The sequence below is a fragment of the Otolemur garnettii genome, unplaced genomic scaffold, assembly GCF_000181295.1.
Source record: "Otolemur garnettii isolate 467f Iridium unplaced genomic scaffold, OtoGar3 scaffold00041, whole genome shotgun sequence".
Classification (NCBI taxonomy): Eukaryota; Metazoa; Chordata; class Mammalia; order Primates; family Galagidae; genus Otolemur; species Otolemur garnettii.
Window position 1 is genome coordinate 3,845,346 of NW_003852436.1, and position 15,436 is coordinate 3,860,781.

Consider the following 15,436-nt stretch of genomic DNA (forward strand, 5'->3'; position numbering starts at 1 on the left):
GGCTGAGGCAAGAGGATCACTTGAGCTCAGGAGTTTGAGGTTGCTGTGAGCTAGGCTGAGACCATGGCACTATAGCCTGGGGCACCACAGTGAGACTTTGTCAAGAAAGAAAGGAAAGGAAAGGAAAGGAAAGAAAAAGGAAAAGGAAGGAAGGAAGGAAGGAGAGAGAAAGAAAGAAAGAAAAGGAAGTTTCACTAAGTACAAAATGCCCAAGTTCTGAAAGGGTCTGACTTGAGAAGAAACCATAATGTGATCAATGTGGCTCACATAGTAAGGAAGAAAGTGGTAGGAAGAGACAAGAAGCAACTTTATGTAGGGCCTTAAAGTCAGTGGTAGCCATCTGCATTTTATTCTAAATAAAGTGAGAAGTGCTGGAGGATTTAAAATAGGACAGTGAGATTAGTGTGGCGTTCACTACAAGTCATTTTTAAAAACTCATCAAAATTGGCTTGGCACCCATAGCTCAGTGGCCAGTCACATACACAGGCGCTGGTGGGTTTGAACCCAGTCCAGGCCTGATAAACAACAATGACAGCTTCAACAAGAAAATAGCCAGGCATTGTGGCAGGCACCTGTAGTCCCAGCTACTTGGGAGGCTGAGGCAAGAGAATCGCTTAAGCCCAAGAGTTTGAGGTTGCTATGAGCTGTGACGCCATAGAACTCTATTGAGGGCAACATAGTGAGACTCTGCCTAAAAAGAAACAAAACTCACCAAAGTTGTTGGTGTATTTCCTTGGAATTTTTTTCTTCACAATTTAAAAAAATGCGTATTTTATATATATACACATATATACATTTACATATATATAAAAAATATACGAAGGATTATTTGTAACTATTTCATATGACATTTATTGCTCACAGCTCTCTGTATGTTTGCTTTTGATTCTGTAAGGGGATAGTTAACCTCATAATAAAACTACTTAAAGGCAGAGCCTGTGGCTCAAAGGAGTAAGGCGCTAGCCACATATGTTAGAGGTGGGGGTTCAAACCCAGCCCTGGCCAAAAATAAATAAATAAATAAATAAAACTACTTCAGTTGGCCAACTCTAGCCCACTGTTTTTGAAACTTTGCTTATCACAGACTTTTCATCTTAATGGCATGGTAGAAATAATAGAGACTCTAGAATCAGACTCAGGTATCTGTTTCGCTTCTCATGGCTTCAGCCTTATAAAATGCAGCTATTAACATCTACTTCCAAAAGTCTGTTTTAAGAACTTGCAATATAGTATATTGAGTTTCAGGTACATAGAGGGTGTTCAATAAATGATAATTTCCTATGTTTTGCTTTTTCTTTCATTCCAACCATTTACCTCCTATTCTCAGATCTATTTATGAAACCATTTAATTAGCAATTGGGGACTTAAGCTAAATACTTAAAACTCTTAAACCCTATAACAACGGCACTTACTAATGCAATGATTAGTGGCATAGCTTATTACAACAGAATGCAACTTTTAGTTATGCTATAAAACAAATTATATAAAGTTGGCCACTTTCAGTTGAAATTATATAACCATAAAAGAGCATATTATATACGTTTTTTAATGCATAGCAAAAAAAAAGAAATGTGCTTTGAATACTTTGACATAAAAACCTATTATTTTACTTCATGCATCTATCACTCAAGAAGTTCTTTAAAAATACAGAATTGTGGCACTCACAGAAGCCTGACAGTATGAAATTATGTTATCTGTATTGTACATACTGAAAACAAATTGCATTATGTTCTATCAGGCATCTTATTTTATAACATTCAATTTCTCAAGACCTAGCATAAGCAGAAAGGGGGAAGTGTTAAGGATAATTGGGAGTAAACTGTCAAGTTTTCAATCTAACCAATATTATTTTTCTGTCTACTTTGGAGTGATCTCTTCGCTGCTACTATTCAACAATCTCTACTCATCCTTAATTGGTTCCCTAACACAAACGCTACATCCAAATCTTCCCCACTCTACCTGAAATCCACAATCCTACCATTTCTTAATAGGTAGTATTCACTTTCTACATTATTTTTGTCTTCTAATGTGGTACTATTCCAAGTCAAACTTTTCTGTAGCTTCGTCTTCTACCTATTTCAAAAAGGAAAGTTCCAAAGTCATTCCTATCCTCTAACATGACTATCTTTTAAGTCGACTGATTACCTCACTTCTCTTTTACCTTCGTTCTCTTCCTATAGATTAATTCAGTCTCAAATTTTCCTTTACTCAGCACCTCCTGACCCAGCCCTATCGGAACTGCTATTCTGTTTAAGATTACCCTAATCATAGTTAAATATATTGGTGTAATTACGTTTGTAATTTGGTAAAAAACAAAACCTCACTACAACTTACAATTTTGTTCATTTATCTACTGACTATTTTAAACCAACTATTTCTTTAAAGTTTTGTTTGTGTTACAAGTCATTAACTACTGACTTCACAACGGTATTAACCAAGCCCAAAAGGGGCTACAAGTAGGCGGTGTTTTCCACTTTAAGGACCTCCTGTTTAAAGCCTAAATTCTTGCTGTGAATCTGGAATCTAACCCTTTAATGAAAGAGTACAAGCACAATGACCGCATCTCTTCTTCCTTGTTGTAAACCATCTTCAATGCTACCATATACATTAAATTTTGATATTTCCATCTGGCTTTCTATTTTCAAAGTACTCCTTTACACAATGCAGGTATAAAAATACTTAACATTTTTCCTCACCTGCCATTTCCCTTACCTCCTTTTTTTTTTTTTTTGACAACTATAAACTTTCGATTTGGAACAAAAACTATTTGCTAGAGACCTGTTATTCAAGTCTACAAATGTATAACGCCGCCAATGTAGTTCTTAATAACCACATCGTAGGAATAAAGCTGTCGCCGGTAGGCCCTCCAGGGCATTTCTTGAAGAACAATCCAGGACGTTAAATGACGTCTCAATCTTGGGTTTTGAGTTCTCCTTACTTTCTCTTTTCCTCGGGCTTTACATAAACAGCACTTTCTCCAGTATTCACGCGTAACCTGACCCAGACAAAAACGACAGAGATCAGCCGGCGGGGATCCCAAACCCCAGCCACCTACACAGCACCCACCCCGGGCCGCTCTGCCGGGAAGACCGCCTGTGACTCGACACACGCTCTCCAGTGACGCAACCGTCGCCGCGTAACTCGGTTGGCGGCGGCCGCGGCCGCGCCTGCGCAGCAGCTAATGGGCGGGGCTGAGGTCTGGAGTCCCAGAGCAGCCGGGAAGAGGGTACCAGCAGGAACCCGAAAGCCACAGCATGGAGGGAGGAGGGGGGCGGGCCTTTCCGGGCCTTTCCTTCACTTCCTGTTTGCTGGCTCTTCTGAATCCGGGTCAAGGGTGTTCGCTTTGGTCTCTTCCCTGCTGATTCCGGCACCCTCCGTGACAGCGCCACCTGACTCAGCCCGGGACCGGTTTCTTCTCACGACTTGCTGGAGCCCTGACACCCACATCTGCCCCAGAGCACGGAGGCGCGCTTCCTCCACCTACTGGCTTGCAGTCCCGGGCCCGGAGCGCCCACCGATGCTGCCGTGAGGGGCTCCCGCTGGCCCCTCCGCGCTGATGCTGAGAGGGTTCCAGGACCTGGGGCGGCGGCGGCGGCGAACAGGCCTCTGGCGCCTTAGGCCAACCGTGGGTGGTTGTTGGTTCTTAAGCTCCCCAAGCTCGCCAGCTCCCGCCCCGGCTTGGATGGGCCCTCCTACCCTATAAATGTGGCTGCTGAGGCGGCGGTGGCGGTGGCCGGTCCAGCTGCTGCTGCGCTCCAAGTTCGCCTCCCCCCCGGCGTTCTCTTGCTCCATCTGGGGGCTGCCGCCGCCCGCTCCTTATTCCCTGGCCCTGGCCTTGCAGTGTGGTGACAATGGACAAGATCCTGGAGGGCCTGGTGAGTTCATCGCATCCGCTTCCCCTAAAGCGGGTGATTGTGCGGAAGGTGGTGGAGTCGGCGGAGCATTGGCTGGACGAGGCACAGTGCGAGGCCATGTTTGACCTGACGACCCGGCTCATTCTGGAGGGCCAGGACCCTTTCCAGCGGCAGGTGGGGCACCAGGTGCTGGAGGCCTACGCAAGATATCACCGGCCAGAGTTTGAGTCCTTCTTCAACAAGACCTTCGTGTTGGGCCTCCTTCAGCAGGGCTACCACTCACTGGACAGAAAGGACGTAGCCATCCTGGATTATATTCACAACGGCCTGAAGCTGATCATGAGCTGTCCATCGGTGCTGGACCTCTTCAGCCTGTTGCAGGTAGAGGTGTTACGGATAGTATGTGAGAGGCCAGAGCCACAGCTCTGTGCCCGACTGAGCGACCTTCTGACCGACTTCGTGCAATGCATCCCCAAAGGGAAATTGTCCATCACCTTCTGTCAACAGCTGGTTCGAACAATAGGCCACTTCCAGTGCGTGTCCACCCAGGAGAGGGAGCTTCGGGAATATGTCTCCCAGGTGACAAAAGTGAGTAATTTGCTGCAGAACATCTGGAAAGCTGAGCCGGCCACACTACTGCCTTCCCTGCAAGAAGTTTTTGCAAGCATCTCTTCCACAGGTAAGGATCATATTTCAGGAGACTGTCTTATGGAAATTCAGTGTATCTGTCACACAGACCCCCCCCCATGTTTACTTTTCTACCGTGTAAACATTCAGAACAGCAAATCCTAATGTTCTGATCCAAAATTTATTCACATCCACAGCCTTATTCAGGATGTCACTTTGTATCTTAAAAATAGGCAGCCTTCCTATTTTAAAGGTTGAGAACACCTAGGTCCAAGAAAGACCTTTGGCACCAAACAAGTTGGTTAATTACCTAGACTTTGCTCCACTTATTTGGAATGCTTTGAGGTTGACAGCTACTATGTAAAGCTTCTATTCATTAGTGACTAATGGTATCATAATGTTTACCATGTTATTATTGTACATGTACTTCTGATTTTATTGTTATGAGTCCCCCCATTTTTTAATTCGTGGATTGTGCAGTTTGTTTTATTACTGATTGTCCTAGTTATCTATGTAGTTTTAAATATTGGCATTTTCAGTCTACGATACTGTGTTGTGAGAGGGGATACAGATAGAAAGAGGGAAGGGTGAATATGAAGATGTAAATATGTAGATATTTTTATGCCCATAAACTGCATCCTCAGGAAGTAGGGAAGGGTCAAGTGATATTTGGCTAGAAAATACTTTCTTGCCCAAGAATTTTACCATTTGTGCCTTGGAGCTTTAAAGTCCGTAGGTGTGAGATAGTAGGCTGAAAACTGAATTCCCTTCTTCTCTACTTGGGACCACCATTCTCCCTGATTATACCCACAGTGGGGACTCTTGACTATTCAAAATTGAACTTGTGAAGGTGGTGTCTTCCTTCTATCTTAAAAACCAGAAATAAGAGTGGCATTTAACAAACTCCATAGGTACTGATGAGTTTAATACATTTATAAAAGAATTACAAAGTGTATATACAGTTCTCATTTTTGATTGTGATATCTGAGTTAGATTTTTTTTTTTTTGCCTTATTGTAATTTTACTTGTATTGCCTGTGTTGTCGTAGCTGTTAGGTTCCCCTCAACTTTTTCAAATATAGCAGTAAAGGTGCTCATCTTGGATTTGATTAATTTTCATATCGTTTTAGCAATATCCCCCTCCCAATTCACCTTAATTTCTACTTCTTCAAGACATTTTTTAAATCTTCCTTAGAGCAATGTAATGACTACTGTAATAGTTTTAAAGTTATTTTGGAGGGCTTGAATTTAAATGATACCTTGTATTTTTTCTCTGACTACAGCTTTTTAAAGGAATGTTTTAGCACAACAGTAACTTGAAGTAACAAATTTTGAAAAATCGAAATAACTTATGGGCTAAATATGGCCATAATGAGTAATAGTTTTTATATTTCAACATTCTATCTATAAAAAAAGTGATCATTGCTTTTTCACTCTTACTTTCATTTCTGAAATTTAACATTTCTTGTATATTAGAGTCTACCCATGAGGTATAACATAATAACTGCTTCCTGATTAACACTTTTGCTGCAATTCCCTTTTTTATTTTTTGTGTTAAAGTGTTGTTCTCCTTATACTTTACTTGACCCTTCTTGCCATATTCCTTTTTCTTTTTAATTAAAAAAATAGATGCATCATTTGAACCTTCTGTAGCATTGGCAAGCCTTGTGCAGCATATTCCTCTTCAGATGATTACAGTTCTCATCAGGAGCCTTACTACGGATCCAAATGTAAAAGATGCAAGTATGACCCAGGCCCTTTGCAGGTACTTCTTCATGACACTATAGACGGTAACTGTAGATTTGGGAAGAGGAGGTATTTTGTTGTATTTTGTGAGTGATTGAAAAATTAGAGCAATGTTTAAAATTAAAGTCATGGAATCAAATATATATTCTCTAAATTAATTGTAATGAATTATTTCCCTCATCATAGCCTCTACCAGCGTACCAATAATTCACAAAGCCATTTACTTTTTTAATTTCTAAAACATACACACACATACACTGTATTATACAGTCAGAAGTTTATTTGATTATTGATGTACAGTATTTTACTAATTTCTTTGCTCATTTTTTTTTTTCTGCAACCTATGTCTCCTTTCTAAAGTTTGGGGGTTTTTTGCATTAGTGAGTACATACTTTTACTTTTTCAGCCAGATACAGGCGGTAACACACTATTTGAAATTTATTTTTTTCCTCCTAGTCTTAAATAAGATGCATGACTTGTAAGATAAAGAAATATAATTTGATACCCATTTTTTCTTAACATTTGAAAAATAATACTGCATTTCTTTGAGCACCTTTTTTTTACTGATGAGAATTATCTGTCATTCTGGTTGTGATTTCTTTTTGGCTCTTCTGGTAACTTTTCTGTTTTCATCCTTAATGTCTTGCAGTTTTATTCTTATGTTTCTAGGTATAATTTTTGTACTTTTCTTCAGTCATTCATTCATTCAAATGACATTTATTTGAGACCTTATTATGACTGCCAGGCAACATTCAAATATCCTTGAACAAACTGATAAAAATAATTGTGTATATTGACTTTACATTCTAAACAGGGAGACATATAATAAACTAATAACATATTTCATGAATTCCCCAATGCCTTTCAGTTTCAAAGATGTTCAAATGTGGAGGTGCCCAGTCATCCCATCACTGGTGTCCTAGTTAAATTGACATGACTTTTCTTGCTTTAACAGTACGTAAGCTAATTATGCATCTTAAAATTGATTTTGTTTTAGATTTGATTAAATATGATAAGTAAAATAGGATGTTAGATAGTGGTGCGTGTTTTGGGAAAAAAGTAGAAAGGGTATGGATAGATTGTGAGGGAGCGGTTTGCAACTTTGAATAAGATAGTAAGGAGGGTTTTGTTGAGGTGACCCTGAAGGAAGCCAGAAAGCAAACTTGCAAATATCTAAAGGGGAATCATATCAGTACTCTCTTATACTTCAGTAATCTCTGCAGAGATGCTTACCTGTAGAGTTTATTCCAGCTACTGAGTTTCTTTATTTCAGTGACTCTTTTTTTCAATTGAACTTTTTCTATCTATTCTTGTTTTATACCTGAATATTTTTGTTACTTAATTTTTTCTACTTTTTTCTGTATGTATATACGTATGTATTAAACACATTTAAATAGAATATAAAGATTTGGTCTCTGGGTCCTATTTTGAATTTATAGTCATAAAATAACATAAACTAAATTGTTCATTTTCAGTTCAATTAGGTTCACTTATTTCATGAGTTCTCAAACAACTACATGTATACTAATCTCATTCTCCATAACAAACTCTAAGGACTGTGATTTTCTCTGTCATTTAAAAAGGCCCTTTCTCCTCCGCCTTTTCTTCTTTCTGCCTTTTGCTCTTAAACATAATTAAATGAATTTATCTGAAACTTTTTTTTTTCTTTTTTGAGACAGTCTCACTTTGTTTACCTTTGGTAGAGTGCTATGATACCATAGCTCACAGCAACTTCAAACTCCTGGGCTTAAGCGATTCTCTTGCCTCAGCCTCCCAAGTCGCTGGGACTCCAGGCACCCACTACAATGCCTAGCTATTTTTAGAGATGAGGTCTGGCTCTGGTCTCGAACCTGTGAGCACAGGCAATCCACCCTCCTCAGCCTCCAAAGTGCTAGGATTACAGGCATGAGCCACAGCACCCAGCCAGTCTATAACTTATGCTTCCAATTTGTTATAGCTCATTCCATCTTTAACTTTCACAAATTGCTTTGTATATTTGAGAAAAGCCTATATAAATATTGTTCCTATTTTATGACTACTACCCCCAGTGATTTTAATTTATGGTGACCATTTCTCTTATATTTTTTTCCTCATGACTTGATATCTTTATATCCATTGCTCTTAAAAGTTTAGTGCTGTGACACCATGCTTATATCTGTTCTTTTTAGTTTCCTCTTTCCCTTTATTCTTACCTCTTTATCAATTCTCATCTCTATGTGGTTTATTGCCACATCTTTATGTAGAGTTCTTTTTGTTCATTTACTTTTAAGAAACACTGTCATTCATGTGTGTGTAATAAAATTTCTTCTGTCCTGTTTAGTAACACTTGTCTTTGTCAGTATGACTGTAGCAACACTAAATTCTGTATCTCTTCAGAGGCAAATAAATATATCATTAATTATATTGTGTTCTTAGTAGAATAGATACAGAGTATTATAGATTTCACAGCTGAAAGGGAAATTAAAAATTAGTCAATTTATCTTCATTATAGGTGATAATAATTTTTATTTACGTGGCATAAGTTCTTTAATACTCACCACAACCTTTCAAGGTGGTTACTATTGTTGGCCCCACATCATAGTGGAGGAAACTGAGAGGCTAAATAATTTACCTTAGCTCAAATAATAAATGGTGGATCTGATATTCAGAATAAAGTCTGGCTCTGGAGTTATTGTACTATGTAGTCACCAGTGAGGAAACAAACCCAGAGTGGTCACATTTCTCACTTAGGGCCAGTATGTTAGAGGCAAAACTATCTTTGTAGCCTGACGTTGGTTTTTATTTTTATTTTTTTTCTTGTTTTTACATGCAGTTAACACAAATTATCTTAGATATCTGACCACAAATCTATAAGCAATCTTCAACTCCATCCTTTCTTTCATTCTCTTTGATTAACATAACTAATAAGTCCTTTGGATTCTTTCTTTAGGGATCTCTTAGAATGACACTTTTTCTGCCCCTACCACTTTGAGGAAATTGGCCTTCTTTGTTGCACAGGCTTCTAGCTGGGCTTTTTCTAGCAGTACCTTTTTTGTTTAATGTAAATCATCCAGACCTACTCATTTTTCCCTTCTAGTGAAGACACTGTTATGACTTCTACTACTTACTAAATCAAGTACAGATTTACTCTTGGCATTCATTGTTCTTGGTCTTAATTTTTCAACCTCTTCAAAAGAAATCATGGTACTAAATTTAGGAATTTATTTCATTTTCAAAATTGTACTTGGAAATTAATTTTTCCCTTTTTGTTTTTATGGGCCATGGTGATCCAATTTCTAGTTTACCCTACATGATACAGTTTAACCCATAATCTACCTAAACTGGTTATTCTTATATAGAAAATGTAACTGAAAGGAATACTGATAATTGTTAATACCATACTCCCCTGTCTTAAACTTCTCCATGCTCTATACTTCCCTAACATAACACTGGTAGTGTTTCACAGGCAAATTCTATAATCCAAAGAAATGAAAAGGCAAATACCATACCAGGACCAGACCACTACCATTAAAGTATGACAGGTGTAAGTGAAATGATAGGGAATGGCATACACAAATAACTTCTAAAAGAGAGAACTGGTCTTTAACTCCAGTTATCTGTTGCTATAAGGAAATTTGAATCTAGTCTTTCTTGATTTTTAAGAAGAAGCCTGAAATCCAGTTTTCTATGTAACATTTCTTAATTTTTAAAACACTAGGATAAATAAAAGTAAAGGCTGGATATAGCCCTCAAGCTGTCATATAGAAGTGAAAGTTGGTTTCACTCACCATAAATACTATTAAATGTAGCTTGTTGCCTTTAATAATATTGATAGTTTTCATATTTAGGTTTTAAAATTGGGGGAGGGGTGTTTTATTTTGTTTTTTTAATCTAGAGAAAGAAATGATTTTATTTATTTAACTAATTTGAGCTCAGTGCCAAGCATTGTGCTAAGTATTGGGAATCTAAAGATACATAAGATTTTAAACAAACAAAAAGAAAGGGGCAGCACCTGTGGCTCAGTGAGTAGGGTGCTGGCCCCATATACTGAGAGTGGCGGGTTCAAACTCAGACCCAGCCAAACTGCAACAAAAAACAAAAAGCCTAAGATCACTGCTCTTAAGCTTATAGTCTAGTGAGGAGACAAGACTTTTAAGTACATAGATGACAACTACTAAAAAGTTCTTTAATGGTAAGACATTAAATCAATATGTCAGGTTAGAATTCAAATTGATAGTAACTGATACATAGTACACAAAAGGACTTGTGTTAACCATAAAAATAGCTCATCCTACAATCCCTATACCTGAGAAGATCTGAGCATATATGCCAGTCATTCAGACAGAAGGAGAACTGAGGTATAATTAAAACATAGCAAAAGCATTGCATCAATGGTCTAGCAGAGCTTAGTTCAAATACCAATACCATTTTTCGTAATTGTGTGATTGTTGAAAAATTTCTCAATTTGTCTTTCCAATTTGAGAACATTGTATCTTACTATTGTATTCTCAACCCCTAACACAGTATCTGCTATATGATAAATATACTTAAATATGTGTTTCATGAGTGGCATCTTTCTTAGTCCATTTGGGCTACTGTAACAAAATACCTTAGATGGGGTGATTTATAAACAACAAATTTATTTCTTACAGTTCTGGAGGCTGACCAGTTCAAAATCAAGGCGTCAGCGATTTAGTATATGGTGAGGGCTCATTCCTCATAGACAGTGCCTTCTGTGTGTCCTCACATGGCAGAAGGAACAAGGGTGCTTCCTTCAGCCTCTTTTATAAGGGCACTAATCTCATTCATGAGGACTCACTCTCATGACCTGGTCACCTCCCAAAGCCCCACTTAATACCCACACACTGGGGATTAGGTTTTAACATATGAATTTTGGAGCATCACATTCAGACTATACCAGCTTCTAATTTATGTAACATTTAACGTGAAGTTTATTTAAGGGTGTTCAGGAGATTAGTACACATCTACCTTGGGATAAGGTAGAGAGAAATGGGGAAAGATAGAGAAAAATACTAAGTATTTAGGGATAGTGAAAAGCTATGGCCAAGTATAATTTTCTGCTCTTTGCCCACTCTCACCAGTACTTTACCTGGACTCTTCCTTAGATAGAAGTAAAGGGGGTTCTGGCCCTGAACCCTGTGTTACAGAGAACACTGTTTGGTTCTTCCCTGGTAATGTGACTCCTCATGGGGCAAAGAATCCACAGAGCCAAGGAGATGCTTACATACCCTGCCTCTAGACCACATCGTTTTCCTGCATATTTACATGTATATAAATATATGATTTTCTGTTAAATAAAAATGGCTTTTAGGAAATTTACTGGTACTTTTTTTTAACTCAGCAATATCTTTGATCTTTCCATTTTAGATCCTCATGAATAGATTCAGATAGATAGAACTATCTCATTATATAAAACTCTACATAGTATCATTAGTATATTTAGCCATTTCCTTATTGATAGTCACCTAGGTTATTTGCAATTTTTCCATATCATAAACAATGCAACAGTGAATACACTTTTAACCAAATGCAAGTGTGTCTCTGCTTTTCTCTTACATATATGTAGAATGTCCACAAAATGTTATGGGAATCAGACTAACACTAGTTGGAAAATGTGAAAGAGCCGTGAAGGGCTACTTCAATGACTCACAACTATTACTGTTGGAGAAGCCAGAAAAACAAGGAAATAAAATTGATGTAGCTAATGGACGGAATGTACTGTTAACTTATAGTTAATATGCATTTGTACTTTGGGGTCACTCTTAAGATTTGATGAGACATTTTAATTTTAAAAGCAAAAACCTTAATAAAGATAACACTCCCTTGCTAATGTACATGTTGTATAACAGCTATTATGAAAATAACATATCAACGTAGACATCAGCCTTTTTGACATGGTAGTTGCTCTTTTATTTAAGTACTTATGCCCTTAGTATTTATATTTGACAAATGTACAACCAATGAGTATTTTCATTGTTGTATATTCATTAAATCTTCATGTTTATGAAGTAAACATGTTTATCTCCGATCTACAGATGAGGAAATTAAGACATAGGTTACATAACTTATACAAGGTATTTAGGGTCCTCCAGCTAATAAATGGTGAATTGAGATTTGTAAAACAGTCACTCTGGCTTCAAAAGCCCATTTTTCTCAAAACTTGGATCACTGGGTCAAATTATATAAGGATTTGGTCCAGTTGCTTTACAAAAGAATTGTATAGTCTTCATTGTGGTTGATGTCTAACTTTAGGGAGTATCTCCTTCAGACCCCACATCATTTTGTCTTTTTTTCCATTAACCTATGTTGCTATTCAAGAAGAAAAGCACTCAGTGCAAAGTGAGGCCATTAGGATATTTGCATACTCGTTACCCTTCTAGGTATTTGAAGTTTCCTTTTATTGTCTATGTACAGTAGGATTTTGGAAGAGATGAAGAAAGGTTTCACAATAGTCTTTTTTTAACAGTGCATTTCATATTCGACTATACTTACCAAGAAGGAGAAATTTGGGATTATATCCATATGTCCAGAAACAAATATATTCAGATATATCTATATTCAGATATCTATATTTCAACTGCTCTTTTGAATAAATTAGCCTAATAAATTCTTGATACAGGTTAAGTATCCCAAATCTGAAATGCTACAAAATCCAAAACTTTTTAAGTGCCTTCATGACTTTGGCAAAGGAAATGCTCATCAGAGCATTTCAGATTTCGTATTTTTGGATTTGTAGTGTTCAGCCATCGAGTATATAATGCAAATATTCCAAAATCTAAAAAATTTGACAATCCAAAAGACTTCTGATCCTCAGCATTTCAGATAAGGAATAGTCAACCTATACCAATATATGACATAAAAAAGTTTTTGTATTTACATGAAATAATTTATCAGAAATTCTTTCTATGGAAATATATTGAATATAAGAAACTATTAGAAGATTGAAAACTTAAGAAAATGTCCATTTCTACATTTTTGTTAGTACTTTTTACTAGCAAACTCAGTAAATGTTTATTCAAAGTGAATGCTTATTTACTATAACTCTTGTTATTTCTAACTAAATAATGTTGAAAATATTTTCAATACTGACAGTTTTGTTTCTCTTCAATTTTCAGAATGATTGACTGGCTGTCCTGGCCTTTGGCTCAACATGTGGATACGTGGGTAATTGCACTCCTGAAAGGACTGGCAGCTGTCCAGAAGTTTACTATTTTAATAGATGTTACTTTGCTGAAAATAGAACTGGTAAGTGGGAGTATATAAATCTATTAGAATGTATGGACTCATATAATCAATATTTTTATCTTTGGATTGTCTCCTTGAAAGCATCTAATTTTGACTATGTTCTTGTTTTTTATTTTGAATAAACTTTAGAAATTTTTATTTAGTTTTTTTTTGAGACAAAGTCTCAAGCTGTCACCCTGAGTCGAGTGCCATGGCATCACAGCAATCTCAAACTCTTGGGCTTAAGCCATTCTCTTGCCTCAGCCTCCAAGTAGCTGGGACTACAGGCGCCCACCACAACACCCAGCTATTTTTTTTGTTGCCGTTGTCATCGTTTTAGCTGGCCTGGGCCAGGTTCAAACCTACCAGCCTTGGTGTATGTGGCTGGCACCCTACCCACTGAGCTAGGGATGCCACCCTAGAAATTGTTTAAATGCTGCTTAAGTATAGGAATTAAATAATTCTGTTTTCAAATAGCCAATATGAAACCATATTCCTTCCATTTTCTCTTGAATCCAACTATTCAGGCTTTTACCACCATTACTCAACCAAAATTACTTTGACACCAGTGCTTTCCACTGTTGCTAAACTCAAGGATCATTTCTCAGACCTCTTCTCGTTTGACCTGTCTGCAGCATTTGACACAGTTGATCACACCCTCTTGTTTCCAGGACATACTGTCCTGGATTTTGTCCTGCTTCACTCATGTATCATTCTCCTATACTTGCTCTTTCTAACCATTAGAGTGCCTCAGGATTCAGTCATTGGTCCACTTTCTTCTCAATCTATACTCACAGCATAGGTGTTCCATGGCTTTAAATAACATCTCTAATTTAATGACTGCCAGATTTATATTTTTAGTTCATTGTTCTCCCTTGAACTCTATGTGCATGTATTCAGCTGTCTATCCTTAGATCTCAAATTCATCTTACCCACAATCTAGCTCCTGATTTTTCCCTTTCAAACCTAGTCTTCCCCTTCTTAATAAATGGCTACTCCATCCTTCTACTTCCTTGGGCCGAAAGCCTTGAAACAATCCTTATCTCTTGTCATTCTCTCTCAGCCCATATCCTATGAATTCTACTATCGCTACCTTTAAAAAACAGTAGAATCTTCATAGTTGACCACCTCCCTACATTGACCATCTCCTTAAGTTGACTTTTTTTTTTTTTTTTTGATGCAGAGTCTCAATGTGTCACCTTCACAGCAACCTCAAATTTGGGGGCTTAAGCTAATTCTTTTGCCTCAGCCTCCCAAGTTGTTGCGACTATAGGTGCCCACCACAATGCCTGGCTATTTTTTTGTTGTTGTTGTAGTTGTCATTGTTTAGCAGGCCCAAGCCAGGTTCAACCCTGCCAGCCAGCCCCAGTGTATGTGGCCGGCACCCTAACCACTGAGCTACAGGCACTGAGCCTAGTTGACCTAATTTTCATAGACCAGACATGCACCACATGTATGTATCAGTATAGTAGGCCTAGTTTCTTATGTTGACTAAATAGTGACAGTTGGGTGGGGGGTTCTCTTGCTGCACCGATTGCAGTAGCCTCCTTGCTCCTCCCCTTAGTTCCCTATAAGTGTTACAAGGTCCTACATGATCTGCCCGACTGCTGCTTCAGTAATCCCATTTCCACTGCTCTTGCCTCAGTCTCTTGCTTCACTTACTGTGTCCTCCTCGCTGTATCTATAGCAGACTAACCTACAGGCCTCAGGACCTTCTCCCAGGTATCTGCCAAGCTTATCTCCCTTCATTTTTATAGTCAGATGTTACGTTTTCCATAAGGCATTTTTTAAAATAGCCTATATAAAATAACAGACCCATCCACCATTCCCTGTTGATCATACATTGCTTTGTATACCTGTGTTACTTTTTATTATCTTTACCTACCCTCTTCGATATTTTTCAACCTTTTTTATTTCATAACACATTTGAAACTATATTTAAACTTCTCTGGCACCCTTAGATTATGTTAATCAAAAAAAAAAAAA

General features: G+C 37.8%; 1 protein-coding gene across 2 annotated transcripts in view; it reads left to right on the forward strand.

The window, feature by feature from the left end:
- Positions 1 to 3,314: 3,314 nt before the first annotated feature.
- The window catches only part of USP38 (ubiquitin specific peptidase 38), a 39,684-nt gene continuing 27,562 nt past the window's right edge, over positions 3,315 to 15,436 (forward strand). The window contains exons 1-3 of one of the 2 annotated variants that reach the window (XM_003790187.2): positions 3,315 to 4,533; positions 6,110 to 6,245; positions 13,342 to 13,471. In XM_003790187.2, the coding sequence (XP_003790235.1) occupies positions 3,852 to 4,533; positions 6,110 to 6,245; positions 13,342 to 13,471 (948 nt within the window). In that variant the 5' untranslated portion in view covers positions 3,315 to 3,851. The remainder of the gene's footprint in view (positions 4,534 to 6,109; positions 6,246 to 13,341; positions 13,472 to 15,436) is intronic. The other variant, XM_023513457.1, reaches the window with a different exon arrangement.